Source organism: Haliotis rubra, unplaced genomic scaffold, assembly GCF_003918875.1.
Source record: "Haliotis rubra isolate DU_JTF1 unplaced genomic scaffold, ASM391887v1 Scf1170, whole genome shotgun sequence".
NCBI lineage: Eukaryota > Metazoa > Mollusca > Gastropoda > Lepetellida > Haliotidae > Haliotis > Haliotis rubra.
In genome coordinates, this window is record NW_025765082.1 from 196,978 (window position 1) to 224,282 (window position 27,305).

A 27,305-nucleotide genomic window follows, 5' to 3' on the forward strand; every position below is an offset into this window, starting at 1 on the left:
TCCAATGCACGTGAATCGTTAAGGCGATCACGTGACTCACTGCAGTTTCATGTTGCCAAGACCATGTTCAAACCAATATTATAAACAATAATGTGGGTGTGCAGTTTCTAACTTTCTTGACCTTGATTTAGTTGGTGCTTCTGTACTGCCAAACAGAAATACTAGAGAAATTGAAGTCAATAGCGAAGTGCCGTGTCCAATCGACACCGACTCGGTTACGCATGGGAACGCTCTTTGAACGAGACAGGTTGCGACACAGAATATGGCAAACAAACCTGGTTTTGTTGTTTTCAATAAACCCATTGAAATCGTTTAGGGATCATTTCCACAGTCTCCGTCGCCATGTCTTCAGCTAAAACGGACAGGAACTAAGTTGATGGATAACATTCAGGTAGACATGGCAAATATGATGACTTTGCTGGCGAAATATCATGCTTGCATCCCAAGAACTACATGTCCACACACTCCATTGTTCTCGGAGTTTTTTTACATCCCAATCTCTTGACGGATATTGACACAAGACCTTGGTTTGCTGCCAAGAACATCCCTTATGATACACATGAATATCTGTTCATAAAAAAAAGGCTTGACATTTTCCTCTTTAATTCGGTATTCTAAAAGTCCGCTGCTTTGGTGATTGCGCGAAGTAGATTCATACCTGAAACCAGACGTTGTCCACTGGTTGTGAAACCAGTTTAACCACGGTCTATTGACGGCACCGTCTCCATCTCCCTTATAATTGCCCGCCTGCCAGTCCGGCGGTCGTCGTGGTTCAGTAGCTTTCCATTCATTGTTAGAGTAAGGGTGACCCGTAAATTGTATTCTCTAGTGTAATAATCACATACCTTTGTCATGTATGTATTTGATATATGCTATCTCATACATGTGTTTAAAAAAAACAGTTGAAAGATTTTTTCCACGTATCAGGGGAATTATTTGGTACTTCTGTATATTTCTCAAGCATTTATGTACATCTTTTGTACCATTGTAAATCTTACGATCAGCGCTATATGTTGATACGTACATCTTCCCTGTTACTTAACAAGTTATTTTGCTATTAATTTAGCAGTTATTTTGGTATGTTCCGTTCCTTAAGAAACACGCTTTGGTTTCTTTGCCTTGCTATGGCATTTTCCACGGACCGGTACAAAACCGGTTGTCCTCTCCGACGTCCGGAATAGCGCCCTTGTGAAAATCAAGTGTTTTTACCTTCCGTTTACGGACCACCAGGCAACTGTGTGGTCATTTAAAACAAGTAAATAGTTATGGGCCAGTTTTCTATTGGGTACTGACTTACATCTTTAGTGCTGAGATTAAGATTTTAGCTCGGTTTCTTTCCATACTCTCTTGTTTTCATCAGTTTGTCTAGTCTAGGCTAGGTACTTATTTATTAGTGTTAGTCAATTTACTCTCTTGGCCAAGTACCTTTCTTAATAATTGTGAATATGGATACTCAGTAGTACCTGGTATTGTTATTAAGTTTAGGAATGTACTGCCATGGCCAGTCAAGACTAATTTGCTATTTAGACGTGTTTTGTCTACTATATGGCTTATATTTAGGCAGAGGCCGTCAGTGCGTACCTACCGCTACTTAACCCAGCTTATTCACCCATTCGAGTGCTAAGTTAATTAAATCCCAGGTGTTCATTGGTGGCAACCGATTTAATTGGCTGTCTTTGCATTCTGACAATGCCTTGCGACAGTTTTGATTTTAGATATACTCTTTATATTTCTCTTATACCTGCTTGTGTATCATTTCTTTCTTTCTTTCTTTCTTTATTTATTTACTTATTTACGCACTTATAATCAAATTAATCAGTGACCCTTTTCTCGGTAAATTGGGTTTATGATAATTTATTTTGTCTGTTGGCTGATAGTAGTAAAGCTGTGAATTCTCATCACGATTTCAGTGATTACTGTCTTCTTGATTACTGACGCCATGGTCTCAGAAGCACGGCTCCAAGATAGGCGTCTGTTTATTTCTGTTATACCTGCTGCTTACCTAACCAACCTGTGCATTTACTTACTTACTGTCTGCCTATCACGCTGAAGACCCGGGTTCGATCACCGGTGGAGGCACCTAGGTTCGGGTCCCGAGGTGGGCACATTGGCGTAGTATCGTTGGACAAGATACTTAGATCCACAATGTCTTAGTTCACCAGCTGTAAAAGGGGTACCCGTGAGGATGTGCTGGCAATGTGAGTGTTTAGTTCGTTGGGCCTAACAGGCAGCATGGCTGTATAATCCCCAGGGAGTTGAAGAAGTATCGGAAAGTACGATAGCGTCCTATGTACGGGGATAGCAATGTACGTAGCGCCGTGAGCAGGCAATGTGCCTGGATATGAGCACCATACAAGCGGACTATTACTATTATTACTTACGTATGTATTTACAATTAAATCAATCAGTGATCCTCGTCAGGGAAATTTTTTGTTGTTGATATTTTAGATTGTCGTCTGTTGACACAATTGGCATATAGTAGTAAAACTCTTATCAGGATTTCAATGATTACTGTATTCTTGATTACTGAAACCCTGGTCTCAGAAGCACGGCTCCAAGACAGGCGTCAACTATAATCGGAGTCAGTGACACAAGTACGCATGCACAAATACACGCACACTGGAGGTTTTACTCATATGTGCAAATAAGACAAATCTTACACAATTCTTTCGCACCCCGGACCCTACTGCCTGTCAAGAGATTGAATGGGCAAGTTAAATGACTCGGTCCAATGTCATCGTATCCCGACTTCATATGATGTTACTCTTGATATCAATCACTGGATTGTCTGGCCCTAAATTTATTACTTATACATAATTCTACTAATCTATTCAACTCAATTAGTGATTTTATTGTGTGTACATCAGTAAAATCTGATCATTCGCCTATTGTTTGTCAGCTAAAGTGTTTCTTCAAGAGGACTGTCGATTTGGTGCATTATGATACAATTGCGATTCGGAAATGTAAGTGGAGACCTTCCCATGCAGACAAGTTTTACTCTACCTTAAAAGTAAACTTAAACTCACTGCCTCTAAATTTATGTGTTTCATGAGATAACTCCGGATAATCCATCTCTAGGTGCAAAAATGCTGTCTGACATTATCAAAGAAACTGCATCTTCTTTTGGAATGAATTCAAACTATGTGAGGAGACGGGATAATGATAAACATCAATGGTTTGATCAAGACATGTGAAAATGTTAACATGATGTGTATGAACTTTGGATAGATTTCGCCTGTCTGGGGATTTTTCTTACCTTCAAGGCTTTTTATAAGGTTAGAAACAAATTCAGAGAACTTTGTCGTCACAAGAAGGAGGAATATACAATCTCAATAACCAACTCTATATTATCAGATTTTACTTGTGGTAAAAAGGTTAAATCTTTTTGGTCTCATGTGAGACGTGTTAGAAGCGCTTCATGTAAATCTGTAGCATCAATTGACTGTTTGTCATGGATTGAATATTTTAAAGATGTTTTTAATAGTCAAGATATTCATATTAATGACGATTTTTTTATCCTTTACAGAAGATTACATTGTAAATCATGATGTGCAAGAATCCGTCTGTGAAATCTGTAATGATGATGATATGAATAATATTGTGACAGGGACATAAGTATTGAGGAGATGGATGTTGCTCTTGGTAGGTTACAGTCTTATAAAAGTCCTGGTCCAGATGGTATTCCACCTGAGATAATTAATAGTGAGGCAGCGCAGCAAATAATTATGTAAAATGTGATAAAAGCACCAAACTTGGTACAAATGTTCACTAATATGTAGTGATCATTTTAAGATAAGGAGGCATTAGAAATAAACATTCTTCTGAGCATGCGCAACATTTAAATAATACAATGACAAATTTCACTGAAACTCACAATAAAAGTCTTTGACTTACAATCATATCAATGCTGACCCTTTTAGCATATTCCTTGGCACAAACACAATGATGAACACTTTAGGGAGGCTTTTTTACAGGTACAGCGATTTTTGCAGCCTTTCTTACATTTGCATGAAACCAATTCTGAACATGATTTTGCTGCTTCCGGAAGTGTTGTCCAAAAGGATTTGTGGAGTCCTTCGTCGTTCCTGATCCAACCCCTGTCAATTTGATATGGAAGTGCTGGCTGGGCTATAAGAGTCTGCCCCCATACATCTCCTTGCTAGGCGGTTCTTTTGATGTACTGCTCAAGGGCTGCGCACGTTGGAGGGATGCCTAGTAAAGAATTATTCCTCACGACCATAGACTTTCTGGCACTGTTGATATGAGTATCCTTGCTTTGTCATATATCTTGATGACAAACCTTTCAGTTGTGGTGAAGGTGTTGTTTGGTATGCAGGCTGGAGCAGATGCTAGTGCCAACAGTGCTTCAGTCAGCCCAGGCACCAGATTCCAGGCTGTCCAAGCAGATTTTGCCCATGTCTGGCAAAAGATGACACTGTGTCACACATCGGCAAGGTTCTGGATTTCTTTGGTCCCAGGGAGGAAGACATTTTGTTTCCTGCAAAGTAACGAAAATGCTTTCCTGACCTAAAGGCAATCCAGAGTTCAGTGTTGGGTTCAAGGACAGCATTGCAAACCATCATTGAAAGCACCACACCATCAATGTCTACAGTCCTGGTCATGATTTTTTCCATGGCCATGTCTTGAAGCATGTGTCATACCAAAAGACGTTAAAATATGGTACTTCTTGGTCCCTTTCTGGCGCTCGGCATTAATGGGTACAACAAGGACTGGTCGGCTCGGAGTCAGTATAATGTGTCTTAGTGGGGTATTCATGCTTCACTGCGGCATGGTATCTCAGTTGGATAGAACTATAAACCCAGCTTCAGTCTGGGCTAGTACAAGCAGCCGCACATACACATACACACGCTTGCGTGTCGTCATGTGAGCGAAATATTCGTTCCTGTAACAATATGCTATAAGCGTTTCGTATGACGTTAACCCAATTTCACGTCACCTCACCTCTTGAAGCATGTGCAACTGTATAAATGAAGGAATGAAGTGTCCAGTAGTCGATCACAGATGTAAACAAAACAACACACGTGGTCAGTATCTGGTATGTCCACCGTGGGCATCAATGCAAGCCCTAACTCTACGACATGCTGAGAAGTTTAGACGCCATATACCTTGGGCAGGGATCCTTCGACATTCCTCTTGAAGGGCTTGGAAAAGCTGACGTCGGTTTCCAAGAACAACGGCTCTAGTACGAATCTGACGATCCAAATGGTCCCACAAATGTTCAATTGGTGACATGCCAGGTGACCTGGAGGGTCAAGCAACCACATTGATGTTGTTTCTCTGTAGAAAATCCATGACAATACGTGCTTTATGAGGACGGGCGTTGTCCTGCTGGAACATGATCCGGTTACGGCGTTGAAGTAGAAATGATAGCACAACCGGACGCAGAATTTGATCAATGTATCGTTGAGCAGTACGATTACCATCCACCACAACAAAATGTCTTCAAATCGTCACATTGGCCGCCCCAAACCATAACACCATCGCCATCAAACAGTTCCATTTCCTGTACACAACAACGTTGCACACGTTCTCCACGGCATCTACAGACACGAGCCCTGCCATCATTCCTGAACAGCTGGAACCTGCTTTCGCCTGAGAAGATCATTCTCTGCCACTGTCTGTTTTGCCACTGGCGAACCGTGCGTGCCTATAGAAGACATTGACGTCAATGTTGAAGTGGCAGCCGTACACTAAGGTAGGGCCTGAAGGCGCGGATACCGTATTGTCAGAGTCGTCGTGCTGCTGTTCATCGACTGATAGGATGTCCAAGCCCATTCGCTGCTGATGACGTCACAGGTAGGAAACGGTTTCTCAGGTGCAGGATACGTCAGTAGCGGTCTCCGTTGGGGTTGGTGACGCGAGGTCTTCCACTTCTGGTCCTGTCTAGTGTCCGCCCTCTTTGCCTGTAGAGGGTCATCAGCCTCATGGTGGTTAGACGTGTACAGCCCAAGGTCGCTGCAACATGTGCATGAGTGGCACCAATCTGTACCATTCCATTGGCTCTCTCTGGATTCCTGCGATAATCGGGGCATGGTCGCTGAAGTTGACCTGAAGGTCTGATGTCGAGGAAGGTTTGTGTGCACTCTTATACCCCAAACATGCGCATGCTTCATGCAATCCATTCACGAGATTTTCGTGCCTCATGACCTGTTGCAGTGATACTGTTCACCCAAACACAACATTTTTCATGACTAATGTTAGGGAAGCTTTGTGGCGATTGTTTTAAGCTCATAACTACCTACAAAACTTGAGTTCGAGCCCAAATTATCACATTACATTTTGGTATCGTTTCTTTTGCCCGTTTGTTTATATTCGTCATCTAAGTTTGCGGCCAACTTAGTTTCCTTCAGAAGTAATGTGTTCAGTTTGGAATAGTGGCATCTTTTACATCAGATGTTACAGATGGCACTCCCGAGCAACATTGTGGTAGATTATTCAAGGTCTTTGACGATGTATACGTGATATCTGCAGTGACCACATCACGTTATATTTTTTAATGTTCAAACTGGGGGTGTTGAAAGAGGGATATACCTGGGCCTAGTTCCAAGGCAAGACTCCTTTGCTGAAGTTGAGCTGGGATTGTGATCTATGTTATCAGCAGCAGCTGTTGTTAAAAGTTTGAAGCAAGTTCATATTACAGACAACGTGGTCCTTTTAGACAGAATCGGCTTAATTTTGTGGAAATAGATCATTCTCGTTGTAATTGAAAGCTAGAAATAGCCCCACGAAATAAATCTTTAAAAAATAGAAAGAAATAATGACTGGTCTCTGAGAGGAGACAAGTTTTGATTATCTCCCTTTAATTCCTTAGGGAAGAAAGTTGGACAATTTTCCGCTAATTTGGTTATTTCCATTTTCATTTGTTATTAATTTGTGATGCATATATGATATATATGTTTACTTGTAAGGGTAATAAGATTGTTTTGCAGTCCTTTTTATGTACTTTGTTTAATGGCGCTTTTAGATCAGGTACATTTCCAAATCAGTGGGCACTTATAGTTATATTTCCATTGCATACAAAGGAAGGATTCACCAAGTAAATAATTATCGTGGTATATCTCATGGATATTTGTGGCAAACTTTTTAATTTCATTTTGAACAGGCGTTTAAAAGAGGTTGTTGACGTGTTAGACCTGTACCCTGAGTGTCTAGGTGGCAATGACTTGTCCTCAGTTAAGATTTTTTGCAGGAGACTTAAAAATAGATGCTTGATGGGCATATGGAAGTTGGGAGGTAACACAACAACGTATGGTATGGATTTACAACTTCTTTAATATTTACAACACGACGTTTCTACAACTTCTTTAATATTTACAACACGACGTTTCTGAAATCAAGGTACATGCTTTGATGTGTGTTTTCATATAAGTGTTTTCTTATCGTTGTTTTCATAAGTGCATTCCATCATCCTTCATTGTTTTCATAAGTGGCTTCCAATCAATCCTATCATGTATATCCAATCCTTTACACTGTATAAACATTCTGTGCGTCCTTTGCAAAAACATCTCCTTGAACTCTGTACATCTCATCTAAACACATCACTTAATCTCTGTACATCTCAATCTGTAATACTATCTCACTGGCTTCCTGTACATACTATATATTTTGCTTGAATCATATTCTGTCATTCACCTGATGAAGGGGCAAGAAGTAGCCCAGAAACGTCGTGTTGTAAATATTAAAGAAGTTGTAAATCCATACCATACGCTGTTGTGGACTTAAAAATATTTTTCCAACTCTTTTGTTCAAATTCTTTGACGTTCAGATAAAGCCGATAATTTTGTACGTTTTGGAAATATGGGGGTTTCAGAAATGGCATGTTATTGAACAGTTTCATATTAGGTTTTTGAGTACAGTGTTCTCTGTTAATACCGGCATCACTCGGGACCAAATGAAAATGCCCGTTTTGACAGAGTGCCGGTTAGGCAGGTTGCAAGTTCGCTTATGACGCCGGCGCACACAGGAAGTTCACGGTCGTACTGTCACTTTAGCATTAACAACATGTTTGAATAAGAAACAAGGCAGTGGCTGAATGCACATTCATGTTTATTCATTCAAATAAAAACAAGATATATTTTGTTTACTTTGTGAAAAAGTCACTGATCTTACTTTGTATTTTGTGTGCCGATGCCTCGAGTGCAATGTCCTCAGCTGCACTTTCCAAGTTCTGCACATGATACATAAGTCGTGTTTCCTGACTGGATGCGAAATGTTTGATCTGGGTGCACATTCTTAAAACTTCACTTAAAGTCAGTTTAGGAAACACATTTTCGTCTTCATCTTCGACTTCATTTTCGTCTTCATCTTCATAACACTTGGTCTCAGTCTGTTTTACTTCAGTTATCAGATCTGTTTCAAATTCACTCAAATGGGTTTTTAGTATGCAAATGGTCATCACACTGGACATATTAATTGTTTGTACAGCTTGTAGTTTCCGTGTTTATCGTGGCCACTAATGTAGCTAGGGGAATGTTGTCGTCTTCTAGGTCGTCACTGCAAACAGTTTCACGCACACCAAATCCACATGAAGCAAAACACTTGCGAATGGTCAGGGGTGTTGGGTGTGAGTTATAAATGCTCCAATGCTGCTGTTTTGGCGGAATGTGGTAGAAAGTATATTTATGCTGATAGTTTATTACGTGTTATGGAGTATTGGTTCAAACATTTACACTTACCACAGGATAGAAATCCAAAGTAGTGCTATATTATGTTACACAATTTAGACACAGTTGGTAGGATATTGTTGTCAGAAATACTTTGTTCAGTTATGGTTTTGGTTTTGTGTTGGAAGCTCAGGGAGAGGAACAGTTTTTTTTATTCCAGTATCAAAAATGTATTTTGCTTTGAACAGTTTTTGAAAGATTCTGAAGTAACAGTTGGTGATTGTGAAAGGCAATTCAGATTTTAAAAAATGCACAAATGTTCATCGCTTGATGTTTATTCCAGTATCAAAAATCTATTTTGCATTGAACCATATTTAACTTTATTGAAATCTAAAGATGCAAGGCGTAGAATACCAATGTTACGAATCGGTGCACTTCCAATATATATAAATACCGGTTGGTTTGATGGAGTTCCGATTCACCAAACACTTTGTAATATTTGTAATGATAACTTTGTAGAAAATGAATTTCATTTCCTATTTGAATGTAAAGTTTATCAGGATCTTCGCTGTAAGTATTTTAAAGCATTACCAAATCACAAAGATCAGCAATAATTTTTAACACATTATCATGTACCAATTTTTCAACAGCAACAGATTGTTCTAATTACATTAAGGAAGCATTGTCATTGCGCTCTTTATACATATGAATCTGACTGTCAATTGCCACTATCTCACAATTACACTTGTATATTTTGTATTGTACCTGGGCCTACGGCCTTTCTACGAAATAAACTTGATTGATTGATATTGACATACATAGAGAGAATATTGATTGCAACAAATATACATTCACTGCCATGAGACAGACAGGACAAACACAAAAGTAAGTGAAAAGCCAATGTTTATTTATAAGCTGGGTCATCTTCAGCCAATCAGATTTGACGTTAATCCCTGCTTAGGCTTTAGACACATAGCCGGGGATTGGCTAAGTAGGACGTCCTTGTACATGCTGCCGGTCGTCTTGCTGCAGCTGCTCACCGCAGACACCAGACAGTTCTGGATGACATGAGTGTCACTGAAAACATGCATACACTTCATAAAGTCATCTGTTTCATGTATTTGCTCTGTTAGTGATGGATGTGCACTAGATTCCAAAGAAAGACACAACGTGAAAGCCCCCCATGTTTATTACATCTCATGACATCACGATACCTGTGACGCCACTTCACACTACGTCATAGGTTTGGGTGTGTGCTATTTATAGATCACTGTTCACATTAAGAATATCACCTTCTACGAATCACTGTTAGAAACAGTTCCCCTTTTCAGCTACAATAATGAATATGCAATTCTGAGAACTCCAAGAAATAATACATAAAATCATCTCCAAAACTGCCAGAAATAGCTCCCGTTTACAGCTGCGTGTCTCTCTCCTTTCGTGTATTTCCTTGGTAAATTCAAGTGGACAACTCTTGTGGATCGTGGTTACAACGTCATTCATTGTGGATCGTTGCTAATGCCATGCTAATGCCATGCCACGTATTAATTGTAGCCTATATCTTAGATGGATTACTGCATAATGTAACTGCCATATCCTTGTACTATATTCTTTATTAGCATGAATCGTACTTCGTTATACGTATTGTATTCTATACTGCGGTACACGTGAAATTTACTGCTTTACTTAATCGCTATGTGAATAGCTGATATAGGATTTAACACTGCAGTTTGAATAATTCCACATGCTGAAGTTTACTTACTCGCAAAGATGCCTCAGGATAATCGAAGCCAAAGAGCGGCGTCTACTGCCGCAAGCTGCTTTAGGTGCCTTCTGAACACACTTAGTGTCGAAATCTGGGAACAGATCAGCAGAAAGGTTCTAAAAAGGTATCAGAGTACCTGCAACATACAAGTTCGGATGAAGAAGAGGTTCTGCTCAAATATACACGGTTTGAATTTCTGTTATGAAATAGAATTTCTTTAAAAAAACCAATGTCATCCTTAATAAATAGATGGCATGTAAGCAATCTGTGTGTCTACTTTCATACTTTTATAGACAACGAACTCATGCTAAAGTACTCACCCCCGATATGACCACAGAGTTTAGCCAAGCCGTCTTGTACTGTCTGGGTGTCGGCCACTGTGGGCTTCATCACGTCATCACTGCATTGCTTCTGTACATGCAGAGTACAGTTCACTGCCTGCTGGTAGGCCTTCAGATTACTGCCCGACATAAAACGTTACATTGTACACTGTTATTATGCCCTTGATAATGATGTGTACTTCTATAGCGCTAAATTCCATACACCAAGTGCACCCTAAAAGCGCTTTTGAGCAGTGATCACTGGATACTAGCGCTATATAAATCCAAAGGTATTATTATTATTATGCTCAAAAAGCATGCAAATCACAGTTCATTATTACCCCGGATAACCCAAGCTGCCAAGCTGTGAGGCTCTAGATGGTTATAGTCACATGACTTATCCCACCGGGTACCCATTTTCAGCTCGGTTAACAGAGGCAGTACTGAACTCACTAACTTTTCTAAGGTGAGACCACATGTATAACATGTGCTTCGTTGTGGGTCAGGACTAAAGTCCTAGGAACTCTGAGGCAAGCTGCCTTACATGGGCACCCATCCAAAAACTCTCCGCGCCCAACCTTGCTTAACTTCAACTGATTTGTGACCTGATCTCTATACACAGGACCACACGTCACCATATCTCTGTTACACGGATATACTACTCAAAGTGCTAGCGATCGCTACTGTAAAAATTAAGAAGTGTACATCTGTTAAAAGAGCCAGACAATATCGGACAAAGACACATTCAAGTAAGAAAAGACCGTTGTCATGAGCCACACAGTACCCTCAGTGACGATTAACCAGACAGCGACCCGTCCAAATAAGAGTATCTGGCCAAAACTAAAATCAGGAAAACGAATTCACAGTTCAAAAGAAAAAACTCTCAGCGCGTGTGTGATTCACCTGTGACCACAGCCTGAGGCCGACGTCCCGTGCTACAAGTAAGCGTCTTGTTGCCGTTCGTTCCACTCTTCAGTAAAATCATTGCCGAGTTCAAGTAGAGTTACCAAAAGAACGAGCGTCCTAAGATCGAGATCTTCATCTCGTTGCAAATGTGTTGGATTTAGTTGAGGTCTGGTGAAGGGCTGCCCACTACATGCGGACAATGGTCTCGTTGGCTAATTTAGGCAACAGTGTAGTCGTGGGGTATATTACAATAAGAAGACTTCCGGTCCGATTGCACAGCACAGAGTCATGTACACATTCACCATGTCATCCCCGTAGCGCACACCTGTCGTCGCCCCCCCGCTCAAGGACATGAGAAATGGTTCTTCAGCTCTACTGATCCATACTCTCTACAGCAGTCATGGTTTGTTTACGTTGGAATAACTTCAAATCTTGAGCTCGAAGATCTGTGAAGCTTAAACAGTATCTGAAATCATCGAAGCTGAGACCAATTGAAGTCCATCTAGTTGACGTGATCAACATCATTATCCACAACTGCTACCTTAAGGGCCAGCGATCAAATGTATGTACACGATGGTCTGACATCAGCCTCACGGTGACGATTACGCATGAGTAGGAACGTTAACGCCAACAACGTTCCGCAGTTCATTTCTGAGTGATGGTGTATTGCTGCAATTATGTGGAACCTGGTTTCCCACTGTTTTGTCTTTGTGTGGTTGATCTGAACGCGTGGCATCGATTTCGTGCCCTCCTGATCACAATTTGGCTGACACTTAGAACGTTTGAAGCTTGACAGTGGTATAAGCAGGTCCATACATGCCTGTCTCTTGTGTTGTCAAACGTATTTCACGCCCAGGGGGCATAAGTGCATATAGTCGTTACAAACCTCTGTACTATATTGTGGTTGTGCACTATCATAGGGATGTCAATAATAACGTCATGTTATGACATCTTTCAAGTACCTCATGCACATTGGGTCCATGACTACATGCCTCTTTTGATACGTTGTGAAATCGAGATTATATAGGCGTCACACAATCATTGAGTACAGGGATGTTTCAATCTGTATTTGCTGGATGATGTTTTCGTATCATCAAACGTGGTAATTAATAAACTGTGAGTATCAAATAGAAAACATTCAGTATTCGATCGTTGTTTCCATAAATTCTTTTCCGGATAATTTAAAAAAAATTACATTTAATTAATTCCTTGTGAGTCAGGTCAGTTGTTTCACCGATCATGTGTAGAAACAATACCATCTATGAAATATTGAAGGTATACAACGTTTTCTCACAGTTTGACATATACATGTTTTGCAAGTAATATAAAATGTTGGGTTAAAAAAGATAGCTTCTATACCATCATATTGCTCAAGGGAAACGTCATAGCCTTGAAAACGAGGCAAGTCAATGTTGAAATTCATTAACAGCTACAACACAAGTTACCAAAAAATGAGGTTATAAAATAATTACATACATAATATTATATATGTTTGTCTCTTTGGGAAAAATTAATAACATGGTTTGGAGACTTTATTATCTATGTTCAGCTACATTTCTGTAAACATTTGGAAATTCGCTTCATTTACCAGCTGGCTATCAATGCCCCACATTCATGTTACAGTGACTGTGGTGACTGAAGCCATATCATGAAGGTGTAGTAGATAATGATGAAACTGTCTAAAGATGCCAGAGAGACAACCTTGCAATACCATGTATTGTCACAAAATATCGATACTTCTTGTGACTTCCATTATATATATTGCAAATTTGCAATTTCCAGTTCTTTTTAATACCTGACGTTCTCTGTTTGTATGGAACATAGTCACTTATTACAACAGGATCACGAGGAGACAGTATGGGATTACTAAAAAGAAATGTTTTAAATAATATATACCAGCACATATTGTCATCCATTGTAATAGCGCGCATAATGTGCTGCCTAGTGTCTTCACTGGTTAGGTTTTCCGGGAATTGGAAGAGTATCCCGTTGTAGACTAAGCATTGATGGTAGCTACTTCGAATGTCTTCAGTGGTGGAACATTCCACGGTGGGTGTGTCGAAACTGTTGGGTGTTAGGCCTAATGAAAGTCAACACATGAATGTTAAAGTCGTAGGAACATGAAGACTGGAATACAGTTGTACATACCTATAGATCTATTTACATTTATTGTCGGTTCCTGTGACAGGTGTGGGTTGCTGATCTTCCAGGGCATTATTGAAACATTTTGGTGTAACACGATAACGAAATAAAGCTAATGCAATACATAAGTAGCATGTTTTCAAACCAAACATAACTTAAGAGATAATGACTTGAAGTTTTGAGAAATGTGTGCATGTGTAATGTTCTGACGGTAGCAAACCTTATGAGTATGACTGTGGATGAGTATGACTGTGGACTGTCAGGTTGTGGCTGAAGGTCGTAACATTGTGTACCTGTTCCTGCATCCACCTGTTTAATTATTTTACAATATAAAACAGACTTAAAGTAAAGAAGGCAAATGCCCTTGAAACACCACTACATAGACTGCTATTAATCAGACATGTTGTGAAAAGCCTATAGAAACGGACGTACATTCTGTGTTGTTTGGCTGGTATCCATTGTAGATGTGGAGTGCGACCTGGCCACAAGCTGGCAGGAACTTCTGGACACAGATCGATGACAACTTTTCTGTCCTGACATTAATACGGACATATATAGCGTAGATGGAAGTAACCTTTTATGCACACTAACATGCCAGCTTTTATAACTCATGTTATATGTTGATGGTGAAGAAAAGAAAGTCATATTTCTTATGCCAAGAATATTTGGGAAAGGTAATATCTTAAGAACGTGTTCATGGATTTCAGCATGCCATTCTAAATAACATATAAGTTTGTGTGGGGAAAAGGATGAGAACGACCCAACAACCATTTAATATGGTTGATGTGAATTGCAGAAACGCTTTTCAAGACCGAACCCTTTAAAGACATCGGTCGTCATGAGACACATCTACGCACGCACACGAGTTCAAAGGATTTTAAATCAGGAATACTCACATGCAAGTTGCCTTGTGGTCAACTTGAGTTTAATCGAATCGCTGGTAGTCAAGTACTTGTGATTAGAGCTGCAGTCCCCAATTTTAGACGCCATTTCGAACATGCAGGTTATGTTGAATTCTTCAGGAACAAAGACGTAATGTTTAGTTGAATACAGAACATCGGTGCAAGTGAATACACAAACCAAGGCTTACAATAATAGTACCAGATATGTATTCCTTCGGTGACTTTTGTAAAACTGCCGAACGTATCATTTATCTGAGCATCTAAGGCAGACACCAAATAGACAGGTATTTACTACTGAAGTAATATCTTGATACCTCATATCTACAAGTACTGCTAGTGTCAAACACAAATATGTTGATGTAGCTGCAGCAGGGAGTGATTTGATAACACAAAACCAAATGGAATCAAACTTTTTATCCAGTTAACGAAGGTTGAGTTGTCGCGTTTCATCAATGAATATGAATATTTTTCAAAAAATTACGTGGTGACATAGTTTCTGTACAGTAGTTTTTCCGTGGAAAAACAAATAGCGAAACCTATCCTATATTGATAACTGATTCTGAATTCAAATCTGACTCTACAGGCTATACAGCCAAAACAAACTGCTCACATCTTTTGCAGACATACTTTGAAAAAAATTAGAAACACTGTCATTTTTGGGATTGAATGTATCCTTTGTGGCTTAAAATTTGTCTTGACAACATCACTAGTTTTGACATAGCAAAGCAATATACATATGATGACAGTACCATTGCAAGATTACTTTCATCCTTGGCGTGTCCTTAAAATCCCGAATTCATTTGCAGTCATCTTTTTTACCTGATTCCAGAGCCATTGCACTTGTTAAAAATATATCCGCGGCAAACACCAATATCCCACACAGCAAACTTCATTTATATAACAGTGGGGCATTTGTGACGAGACGTTATTATATTCAAAGGTTCAGGGCATTTTGTCAAAGATGAAAGCAAGCATGGCACCTGAATCTTACTTAGGAAACATTATGTACACATGCATAATATTATAGAAATGGCTTTGAAAGTATATTTTAAGGAAAGTTTACGAGATATCGCAGTATATTAAGATTATATAACATCGACATCTATTTAGTTTTCTTATTTTGAATGTTCAAATTACGAAAGACGTACCATATATGAAGTAGGAAATTTTACATCAACAGTTTTTAAATGAAACCTGATATTTATGATGGTCGGGCCCGATTAAGCATGCGGAAAAATCATTTGAGAATCAAAGAGGTACATAAATATATACTCTGTACTCACTGTCCAAGTTGGCGCAGATATATTCTTGTAACTTCATATAGTACGCTGGTGTTAGAGGCGTACTGGTGCTACATTTAGCTAGTATAGTTTCCGTACACTCTTGCGATTTCTCGTAAGCATCAAGATTCCTGGAACAAGTTTTGTTAACTAGCGATGCTGTACCATGGACAATATGAACACTATGTACAGGTATCGTACGTGCATGTACTGTTTTGCTACAACCTTATCTATACTGAACATCATTGAAAACGCACCACCTGTATTAGTTTGGATTTCCAAGAGCATAAATGAGCAATCGGTGTAAATTTTACATACTTTTGTAGTCCAATAGATAAGGTCCAATGATTGGTAAAGAAAAGAAAAAAAAAACAATGCAGCCAAACAGTGAAGTTTTAATTCAGCTGACCATGAAAGAAAGATGGAGTCAAATTGGAAAGTCAGTAACGTGTATGACCAACGTTAGCAGCAACAAAAGCTGTGCAACGTCTCCTCATTGAACTGATAAGTCTCTGAATAATGTTTTGAGGAATACTGTCGATTGGAAAGCACTCGCTGCAATCAAGTCATCGTTACAATTGTTTTCATCGTTTATCTATTTTATCTGGAAAAGTACTATTGTAAGTAAAGTCCATACTAACCTGCATATATCGGCTAAATATGCCGGGGTTATCAGTTTATGCCAAACGGAAAAGTTGGCAATGGAAGGCAATTTGAGAGGGATATTGTACTCATCAAAACACTTCTGTCCAGGTACGAGTATAGACTGTGGATCAGTACAGTTGACTTGCTGTGACAGAGCGGTCATATCCAACATCCCATCATTACCTGGAATAATTTCAATGAGTTATCTAAAGACGTATATACTGATGTACTGGTATGTATTATGATGAAGTCTTATAATTTGTCTTTGTTTATAACCGAAAAGTAGGCTTACTTTAAAAAAAAACAACTTTCACAGATTTAAATAGGTATATTAGTTCTTGAGCGATTTGCAAATTGGAATCACAGTTTCTCATTGCACCGGAAGTCGTGGAGACATCATCAACTGAGTGAGTGAGTGAGTGAGTGAGTGAGTGAGTGAGTGAGTGAGTGAGTGAGTGAGTGAGTGAGTGAGTGAGTGAGTGAGTGAGTGAGTGAGTGAGTGAGTGAGTGAGTGAGTGAGTGAGTGAGTGAGTGAGTGAGTGAGTGAGTGTTTATGGCTTAATGTTTGCAATACACACCATCAATACAAACATAATGTTTATTTGGATTCCACTTTTGCAGTATAACCCGAGATGGGAAATATGTTTTTTCAAACTCGCCCACAAACTTCCGTAGAAGTAGCCCTAGTACTCGGTAGGTTGCATATGGAAAAGTTAGATTCGGGATAGTTGATGAACCCAAGTCAGATGAATTTTAAATTTCAAGAGACGGATATATAAGGGACGGCAGCACGTAGAAATACTGACCTGAAATAAAAAAAACAACGCAAACAGATACAAGAGTCCCATCGTTCCAACCGTTTCTTGGCAAACATTCACGTTCCTCTGCGTAATTACAGTGCTGAATTATATACTGGGCTTGATGCACTCCCACATTGTTATCTGTGCAGAATGTAACATCTGGCTGATTACACAAAATCATAACAGATAACGGTATAGCTAAATAGTGTTGAAAATATTTCTCATGATACATGCGGATATATATTTCTAGGTTACCTATTCTGGCTCTATGTTGACTTATCTTTGAATATATTTCCATCACACATACACACACGCACGCGCGCAAGCACGCACGCACATATCTTAAGACGGTAAGCCTTGCCTGATTCATAAATCAGAGTATTTTAAACACACATATTGCTGTAAGTAAAGCCCAGTATTAAGTCTGACTTGACTCGGGCTAATTAGTTTAATAGCCAATTGTAACTATATGCAACTTGCCTCATTGCCCTTTGTATAATTGCAATCAGTGTTTCAGTCAACACACCCTAACACTACCAACTGCCTGTCGGAAGATTAAGTGGTATTGAACAGCGTACAGTTTCATCGATAACTTGTTTCACGGATACGCAACATTGTCCCACCTTCTGAACATTAAGGTACGAACACCACAGTGAGGTTCAGCCTCAGTAATCTCGATTACATCAACGTTAGCTGGACGCCATCGTCCCTGTTGAGTTTTCCGAACTTACACATTTCCAGATGGTCTAGTCACAAGTAAACACTATATTTCCACGGTGTTGACGTTGGTAGCAGTTGTTTTTCCAAAGACGATATTTACAGGTGAATGAGGTCCGGATCAAAACGTTGTGATGTTCTATCATTTGTGTCATTTGAAACAAATGCTCTAAATTTGGTGCGTAATGCATTCCCATTACTGAAACTTGGCGAGGGATCGAAAGAGACGCACCTGTCATCCACACATGTAGGCTCGCTTCATGCATCAGCGTAAAAAATGATGTCCGATACTGGGGATGTAACGATGCATCGAACTATCGATTGATTGCCATTGTGAGCCCCCAGATAGAACTTTATCGATAGGTGTATGAAATGACGATCCAATACACTGATAGTTGCTTCAACTATCGATACTATCGCTTTAATTTGTTTTATAAATAACGGTAACTTGAAAACATGTTCTGTCCTACAGTCCTATCCCCGATTCAGATTAATCTCTATTTGCTGTAAGCGACAGCATTTTGCAGTGATACAGTTCACGCACACACACACACACACACACACACACACACACACACACACACACACACACACACACACACACACACACACACACACACACACACACACACACACACACACACACACACACACACACACACACACACACACACACCTTACCAAAATGGCGGCTCACGCGGACAGCGGGGATTTTGCGAAATTTGAAATTGTAAACAATACAGCTGCAGCTGTATGGGAACACTTTGGGTAAAAACAGATAAAGAGGACAAGAAGCAAGTTGCATGTTGGAAGTGTAAGCTGATATTGAAGTATTGTGGAAATACAACAAATTTGACTGATCATGTGCGTCGGAGGCACGGTCTTGATGCGCTTGCCCTAACCAAGGGTAGGCCTAAGAGACAAACAACCCTGACAGTGATAAATGACAACACTACTCTACTTTCGTCTTTAAAAGGAGCAAGAGACATTTCGGCAGCCATTTTTGAACTTATTATGAAAGATTTGCGACCATCCAGTGTTGTCCAAAATGATTGGTTTAGAAACATGTTGAGTGTTTTGGAACCACGTTACACATTCTCCGATTCAGTCTTGCCCTGTGCCCTCTGAGAGGGTCTTTTCCACAGACATCATTAAATCTGCACATGTGGACAGACTCTTGTTTCTAAAGAAGAATTGGAAAGTTGGAAAAATTATCATATGCCTTCATCACACTATTTGAGTAAAATGAGAGTTCTTGTGAAATATTGCCATTTGCCAATTATGTTAACCTATATTTCAACTTGAGTCACCGAGTTATCTGATGACAGGTGTATTTGTGAGATTACTTGATACTTTCATAGTGACAAAAGATTTTGTCCTTTTTAAATCTGGTGTGTCTGTTGACTGTTCAGTGCATTGGATATATCTTTATGTTGTTAAAACTAAGAAAATATCTACCTGTGAACTGTTTTATTTTCAACCTTTACACACAGTAACTGTTTTCTATTGAAACTGAAAGGTGACCATTTGTCACAAATGTGACAGACCCACAGAGCCAGTATTTATTGTTTAATTTGTATGGTATTTTACATACAATATTGTTGGGATCAAAGAGTCTGCGAACCACAGTTTTGTAATAAATAGTATCAAATCCTGTGTGAAAGCGTTAGCTTGTTGTCGAATTGTTTTAATACTAAATTATGTTCACTAGAAGTCATCATGACAGCTTGACAGGTACTGACCTCAACATTATAAGGAATAAACTACTGAACACATTTTATGGTTTAAGTAGTTTAATGTAAAAGAAGTTGGTAGAAAATGGCAATATATCTGAAATTTGAATTTTGTCTGAACTATCGCCATAGTTATCGCAATAGTAGCTTGCAATAGTCTATCGGGATCGCAATATTAACATGCAATAGTCTATCGACATCGCAATAGTAACATGCAATAGTCTATCGATATCGCAATAGTAACTTGCAATAGTCTATCGATATCGCAATAGTACTTGCAATAGTCTATTGGGACCGCAATAGTTCCTTAGACCCCAATAGTCACCCCTATCCGATACCATTCCCTATACGTTCCCGAAATATTTCAGGTGAACAAATATCGGGACTTAGCATATGTATATGACGGGTGCCACCCTGTGGGGCAGGATAGGCTCTCCCTTTCGCGAACACCAGGTATCATCACTATTTCATAGTGATGCATACACACATGCTCTGTCATCGTATCCCACGGTGACTATCACTGGATTGTCTAGCTCAGACGCGATTTGCATACAATCAACATCATACAGCTGTAATACTGCTGGAACAAGTATCTGCTCATGATATAGTCACAACTGTACAATGGACACTGCTTTTGGCAGAAATTTCTTATGAATGTGGAAAGGGTTTTGTCGCTTCTATCTCTTTCTAAATACACTGTCAGATAAACATAGAGTAACATTTTAAAATACCTATACAAACCAGGAAAGAATGGAACACAACCCTGACATACATTTCATGTGTTTACTTGGATGTATTTATTGTCACTCAACAGCAATACAATCACGATTGTGTGACGATGTAGATTAGCCAATCAATGGTGACCCAGTGGCTTGTTTTAGACACATAGACGGGGATTGGCTAACTAGGACGTCCTTGAACATGCTGACGGTCGTCTTGCTGCAGCTGCTCACGGCTGACACCAGACAGTTCTGGGTGGCACTAGCGGCGCTGAAAACAAGCATACACACTTTAGAACTACAACATTCAATTCTGAGTGACAATAATAAATTAGAGCATTTTCATGAAAACTCTTGAAATCAATAAATGCTTAGGGAATCCTTCTTCAGACAATAACCAGTCTGTCTTGAGTACTGACATATTCCACGGCGTATAAGGCAAAAGTAAAACTGATTTGAAATGATTATATAGAATCAGAGATGACAGCAGATGTTCGGGGTTGAAGACGCACATCTTGCGCCAATGCCAGAACACGTTTCACAGGAGCGGTCTATCTCCTCTGCGCGAACATTTCCCAAAGCCTCATATATTGTTTCGACGTGGTTAGAATATTCGCGGCCTCAGTAAAGCTTTCAAAAATGAGATATGTTAGGGATATATTTAAAACAACAGGCGGACACTTTACATGCCTTTGCACGCGTTTGTGAGGTGTGCCACAGTGGGACTTTTTTCTGATTTGAGCCTGATCAACTTTCCTTCTATCATCCTGTGATATCCTTTCGGAATATCAAGTCACCTCTTTAATTGATTGTGAAAAAGGTGGTGTCTAGTACATTCTATACAGCTTCTCATGTGTATGTAACTGATTTACCTGTTATCAACCTCAATACACCATCCATTTGACAAAAAGCAACAGCCGTAAATACCTCGACCGTCTTGGAACACAAAGAATCGACTTACGTGCACAGATGTTTCGAATCCAGAGCGGGGCGCCTACTGCCACATGTTTTTGCTTTGGGTGCATTTTGAACGCATTTGGTGTCGAAATCTAATAAGAGAATATACTATGAATAATTCATTGTATCAGTCTAAAAGCAGAAGCCTAAAATGCCTTAGAATACATAATATAGACGTTAGTAGTATTCCTTTTTAGGTCTAATTCTGATCGTTTAAACTACCAACGACATGCACCCCATATACATATATCATATCTCGCCTGCGTCTCAGTACTTCCTCAAAAAAGACATACACGTGTAGACAACGAACTCATGCTGAACTTCTCACCCCCGATATGACCACAGAGTTTGGCCAAGCCGTCCTGCACTGTCTGGGAGTCGGCTACTGTGGGCTTCATCGCGTCATCACTGCATTGCCTCTGTACCTGCAGAGTACAGTTGACTGCCTGCTGGTAGTCCTTCAGATTACTGTACGACATAAAACGTTACATCTGTGCTACAATGTGTTCATATTGTGACAAATGTATATTCTATGTATGTAGCACTGGCTATTAAGTCACGCTTTCCCTCATTTTGAGAGGAGCTCTTTTAACATAATTTTCATTGTAGGTAATGTTTCATTCTATGAGCACTTTTCGACAATCAGTCACATGCAGCTAGTGTAAACATACCCACAGCTGGTTGTGTCATAACAAGGTCGTATACTTTGTTATTTTGTGACACAGCCTTTGAAATTGTTGGAATTCTTGCATCAGTTATACACACAGAGACATATTGAATATTGAAAATAAAAGCATGTGACTGGTCGATAAAAGATATATAATATTATATATGTTTGTCTCTTTGGGTAAAATCAATAACAAGGTTTTGGGGACTTCATTATCTATGTTCCGCTACATTTCTGTACACATTTGGAAATTAGCTTCATTTACCAGCTGGCTAACAATGCCCCACATTCATGGTACAGTGACTGTGGTGACTGAAGAAATATCATGAAGGTGTAGTAGATAATGATGAAACTGTCTAAAGATGCCAGAGAGACAACATTGCAATACCATGTATTGTCACAAAACATCGAGACTTCTTATGACGTCCATTACTTAGATTGCACATTTGCAATTTCCAGTTCTTTTAATTCTCTGTTTATATGGAACACAGTCACTTGTCACTACAGGAGATAATAAGGGATTACTAAAAGTGTATATACCTGCACATGTTGCCATCCATTGTAATAGCGTGCATAATGTGTTTGCTAGTGTCCTCACTGGTCAGGTTTTCCGGGAATTTGAGCAGTATCCTGTTGTAGATTAAGCATTGATGGTAGCTACTTCGAATGTCTTCAGTGGTGGAACAGTCCACGGTGGGTGTGTCGAAGCTGTTGGGTGTTAGGCCTGACGAAAGTCAACACATGAATGTTAAAGTCGTAGGAACATGAAGTTTGGAATACAATGGTGCATGCCTATGGATATATTTACGTTCATTACCGCTTCTTGTGACAGGTATAGGTTACTGAAAATCAGTTCTAACCCAAGTATTAACGGATCTTTTAAGTTATTGTTTAGTATAAAAAGATAACGAAATAAAGCTAATCCAATCCCTAAATGACATGTTTTACAACCAAACATAACTGAAGAGATATTGATTTTAGGTTATGGGAAATGTGTGCCTGTAATGTCCTGTCAATAGAACATCTCTGAGTATGACATGCACTGTAGTGTCAGGTTGTGGCTGAAGGTGGTGACATTCTGTACCTGTTACTGCATTCACCTGCTTACCAATTTTACAATATAAACAGTGGTAAAGTAGAGTAGGGAAATGCCCTTGAAACACCAATACCTGCCCTTTGTATGGCTGTTATAAATCAGATGTGTACGAATATGTTTGCCACAAGCCAACGAATATGTTTGCGACAAGCTAATAGAAACTGACGTACATTCTGTGTTGTTTGGATTGGCCATTTCGTAGATATGGCGCGTGGCCTCGCTACAGGCTGGCATGTACTTGTGGGCACAGACTGGTGACAACTTTTCTGACCTGACATAATACACAAATAGAGGCAATATGAAATATGAAATCAACATTTTATTCACATTAAGATTACAATTTGATGTTCAGGTATTTAAACTCGGTTACATGTAGATGATGGCCGAAAAAAAGCAAAAGTCATAACAAATTAAGTTTTTTGACATTACTGAATATGATGGTCGTATTCCTTATGCCAGGAATATTTGTGAAAGGTTAATATCTTTAGAACCGGTTCATGGATATGCCATTCTAAACAACATATAACACTGTTAAGGGGGAACGGATGCAAACAACCAAACAATCATTTAGTCAGGTCTATGGCAATGTGAATTGCAGTAATGCTTTTCAACACCGAACCCTTTTTGTGAATTTCCATAAAGACTTCGGTCGTCATGATACACATATACGCACGCACACGAGGTGTATAATTGAAAGGAAGGTGATTTTATAACACGAATACTCACATACAAGTTGTCTTGTGTTCAAACTCTGTAAAGCTGAGGTTAATATAATCGCTGGTTGTCAAGTAGCTGACGGTAGAGCTGCAATTCACTATTTTGGTCGTCATTTCAAACATGCAGGTTATGTTGAATTCTTCAGGACCAAAGACGTAATGTTTAGTTAAATACAGAACATCAACACATGCCGTTTGGTGTAAAGGGAACAACAGCTGTGAAAACTGAATGTATGGATCATTGAAAATCAGTGATGACACCAGGTGTTCGCGAAAGATTATGGAAAGGGCATTGAAACGTATCCTATATGGGTTCCGTGGCTTCTATAAAAGAGATATATATTTTCTGAGATATATGCGTATATTTACAGTATACAACATCGACATATCTCTAGTTATGCTACATTTATGAGTTTCTTTGTTCTTGATGCTACTAATAGGTGAGTACAATTTCTAATTTTGAATGTTCAAATTACGAAAAACGTAATCCATATTTTCCATAAATAATTCACTAAGGAGTTTGATTTACAGTATTTTTACATACTCCATCTGGTACATGGACTATGAGACTTGCCTACTTGATTGTCCTACTTCTTTGATGCTTTGTGACACCTGTGATGTTCCCTCGTGTAAATATTTATATTCTGTTCCAGTTGGAGATGAAAGTGAATATTTTTGGTGGCGGGTCCCGATTAAGCATGCGCAAAAAAATATTTGAATTAAATCTCTCGAAGTGGTACATAATTATATACTCTGTACTCACTGTCCAAGTTGGCACAGGCATATTCTTGTATCTTCTTAATCATCTGTGAATCAAGCACCGCGGCCTGGGTACATTTAGAGAGTATGTTTTGCACACACACTTGCGCTTTCTGGTAAGTGTCAAGATTCCTGGAACAAGGTTTTTTAAATGACAATGCTGTACAATTGATCATATGAACACAATGCACAAGTATCATACATTTACTGTTTTGCCACACCGCTATGAAATACTCTATATGATAAGAGAATTCGTGCAAAATTCCAGAATCATAGGCCCAACACAACCATGCATTTGGTCGAAGAGGATAACTTCCCAATACTACTTTTTAACACAAAGCAATATTACAAATTTAATATCACATCTCACTTCTTTCTACCGCTCAACAATGATCTCAGGTCATCACATTTAGGGTCAGAGCGACCTTTCGTCAACAGTGATTGACAAAAGACAGGACTAACTAGAAGTCGACATTAGCCAATCAAAAAACACCTTTTGGAGTAAAACAGCATTAGTTCCAAACTGATTTCCATGCCAGTTCTCGAGTCGAAAATCTAAAACGTAAGAAATAGAACTTCCGGAATGTCCTCAGATTGTTGCCAAGCGCCAGAGAGAACTGAGATTACATTTTGGTGAGATTTGGAACAAGTCCAGCTGTATCACGGGGTCTTAATATAATTGAGTCTGGGACCTACTGTTCACTGACTGATATCATGAGAAGGTATCTACACAGTTTGGGGTGCGGTGATATGCATGGATCAGTCAGTAAGAAGTCAGCCTTGTGATACAGATAGAAGTGGAATGTCATCGATTCCGAAGCCCTCACTGCACTCAAGTCATCGTTACCATTAGTAGTATTTCAAACATTACATTTATCGTTTTATCTTCTTTATTGCTATCAAACTCTTGCCACCGTAACGGTCAATGGTAGGATAAGAATATATTGTTGTGATAATTATAAGAAGTAATGTAGGTCAGGTCCATACTAACCTACACATATCAGCTAAATATGCCGGGGTTATTAGATGTGATATAAACGAAGGATTTGACGAGTTGGCAAGTTCGTCAACGGAAGGCATTTTGAAGGGGACATTGTACGTATCAAGGCACTTCTGTGAGGCTACGAGCATAGACTGTGCATCAGTGCAGTTGACTTGCTGTGAGAGAGCGGTCACATCCAACGTCCCGTCATTACCTGGAATTCAATAAGATCACTAAACACGTATGTATTGATGTACTGGTATGTATAATGATGAAGCTGGCTCTTCATAAAAATATTTAGCACAGTTGGTCCAGTAATAATAATTTGTCTTCGTTTATCACCGAAAAGTAGGCTTACATTAAAAATTAGATCCCATAGAATGAAATAGATATATTAGTTCGACAGATTTGCGTGAGTGGTTGGGTGAGTGAGTGGTTATTGCAAACATAATGCTTATTTGGGTTCAAGTTTCCAGTAACGCCAACTGGGAAATGTATTTTATTTTACAAATGCTTCCAAATATGAACAGTTCCGCGTTTCATGGATCATTCATTCATACGGAATCAAAATCCCAGCTCGCCCACAAATTCCATTTCCCCTAATACCCAGTAGGTTGGGAATATTAACAATAGTTAAAATTCGGGAGAACTGATGAACCCATGTTAGATGAGTGTTACTTACCTGAAACCAAAGAAAACAACGCGAACAGGTACAAGAGCCCCATGATTCCATCCGTTTCTTGACATACACGTCCTCTGCATGCTTAAAGTGTTCAATTATATACTGGACTTGACACACTCCCACATTGGTAACTGTGTAGGTTGTAACATCTGGCTGATCACACGAAACAAAAAAAGATAACGGTGTTGCGAAATATTCTTGAAAATATTCTTTATAGAACACGCGGATGGCAATTCCCAGATTACGTTTTTTGACCCGTGCTGTATGTTGTTGAATGGATTTGTGTCGGGTGCATCCCCCATCATGCATGCATACACACGCACACACGCACACACGCACACACATATCAGATATCGGTACAGATATGAAGAATAACAGACCATCTTCAGTCGGTAAGCTATGCCTGATCAATGTTACTCATTTCTGGAATGAGGCAAAATAAAAGTAAATAATTATCAAAAATACAGTACGTCTTATGTTATTTATGACATCACATTGAAAGCAAGAAGTTGGCTGTTCCTTTTAATAATAAATGGACAGTAATCCTTTATTTGAATGCTTTTTCACAATTAACATACGAAAACAAATTAAAATTTAATAAAGTGTTTATTTTTACTCAATCTGACCTTTGTTTAACATTCACTTCAAATATTCAGACTGTTTCGGTCTCGAGCCAGATGGTAGTCACATGCACTTACACTCTCCCTGCATTCAAATCAAATCTCAAGACACAAGTGTTTGTCTCACTCACACACACACACACACACACACACGCACGCACGCACGCACGCACGCACACACACACACACACGCACACACGCACACACGCACACACACACACACATACATACATACATCACGTGAAGTTAACTGGTCCGTTAAAGTAAAGCCCT

The 27,305-nt window shown here is 39.3% G+C and overlaps 1 protein-coding gene and 2 long non-coding RNA genes across 4 annotated transcripts; all 3 read right to left on the reverse strand.

Moving 5' to 3' along the window:
* Positions 1-7,430: 7,430 nt before the first annotated feature.
* LOC124258232 lies at positions 7,431-7,592 on the reverse strand. The gene is made up of 2 exons (XR_006893547.1): positions 7,559-7,592; positions 7,431-7,526 (listed from the first exon to the last, which is right to left on the reverse strand). It is a non-coding gene; the product is annotated as an uncharacterized LOC124258232 (long non-coding RNA).
* A 1,914-nt stretch (positions 7,593-9,506) lies between these two features.
* LOC124258213 lies at positions 9,507-21,979 on the reverse strand. 2 transcript variants are annotated; one of them, XM_046692278.1, is made up of 3 exons: positions 21,839-21,968; positions 10,387-10,480; positions 9,507-9,701 (listed from the first exon to the last, which is right to left on the reverse strand). In XM_046692278.1, the coding sequence occupies exons 1-3, from the start codon at positions 21,906-21,908 to the stop codon at positions 9,551-9,553; spliced, it is 315 nt and encodes a 104-aa protein (XP_046548234.1). In that variant the 5' UTR covers positions 21,909-21,968; the 3' UTR covers positions 9,507-9,550. The 2 variants fall into 2 exon arrangements, 1 of the variants encoding a protein (XP_046548234.1); XR_006893544.1 differs by lacking the exons at positions 9,507-9,701; positions 10,387-10,480 and adding an exon at positions 21,567-21,602 and having other exon boundaries at positions 21,839-21,979.
* Positions 21,980-22,788: 809 nt separating this feature from the next.
* On the reverse strand, positions 22,789-24,018 carry LOC124258225. The gene is made up of 3 exons (XR_006893545.1): positions 24,000-24,018; positions 23,444-23,544; positions 22,789-22,901 (listed from the first exon to the last, which is right to left on the reverse strand). It is a non-coding gene; the product is annotated as an uncharacterized LOC124258225 (long non-coding RNA).
* Between the last annotated feature and the right edge of the window lie 3,287 nt (positions 24,019-27,305).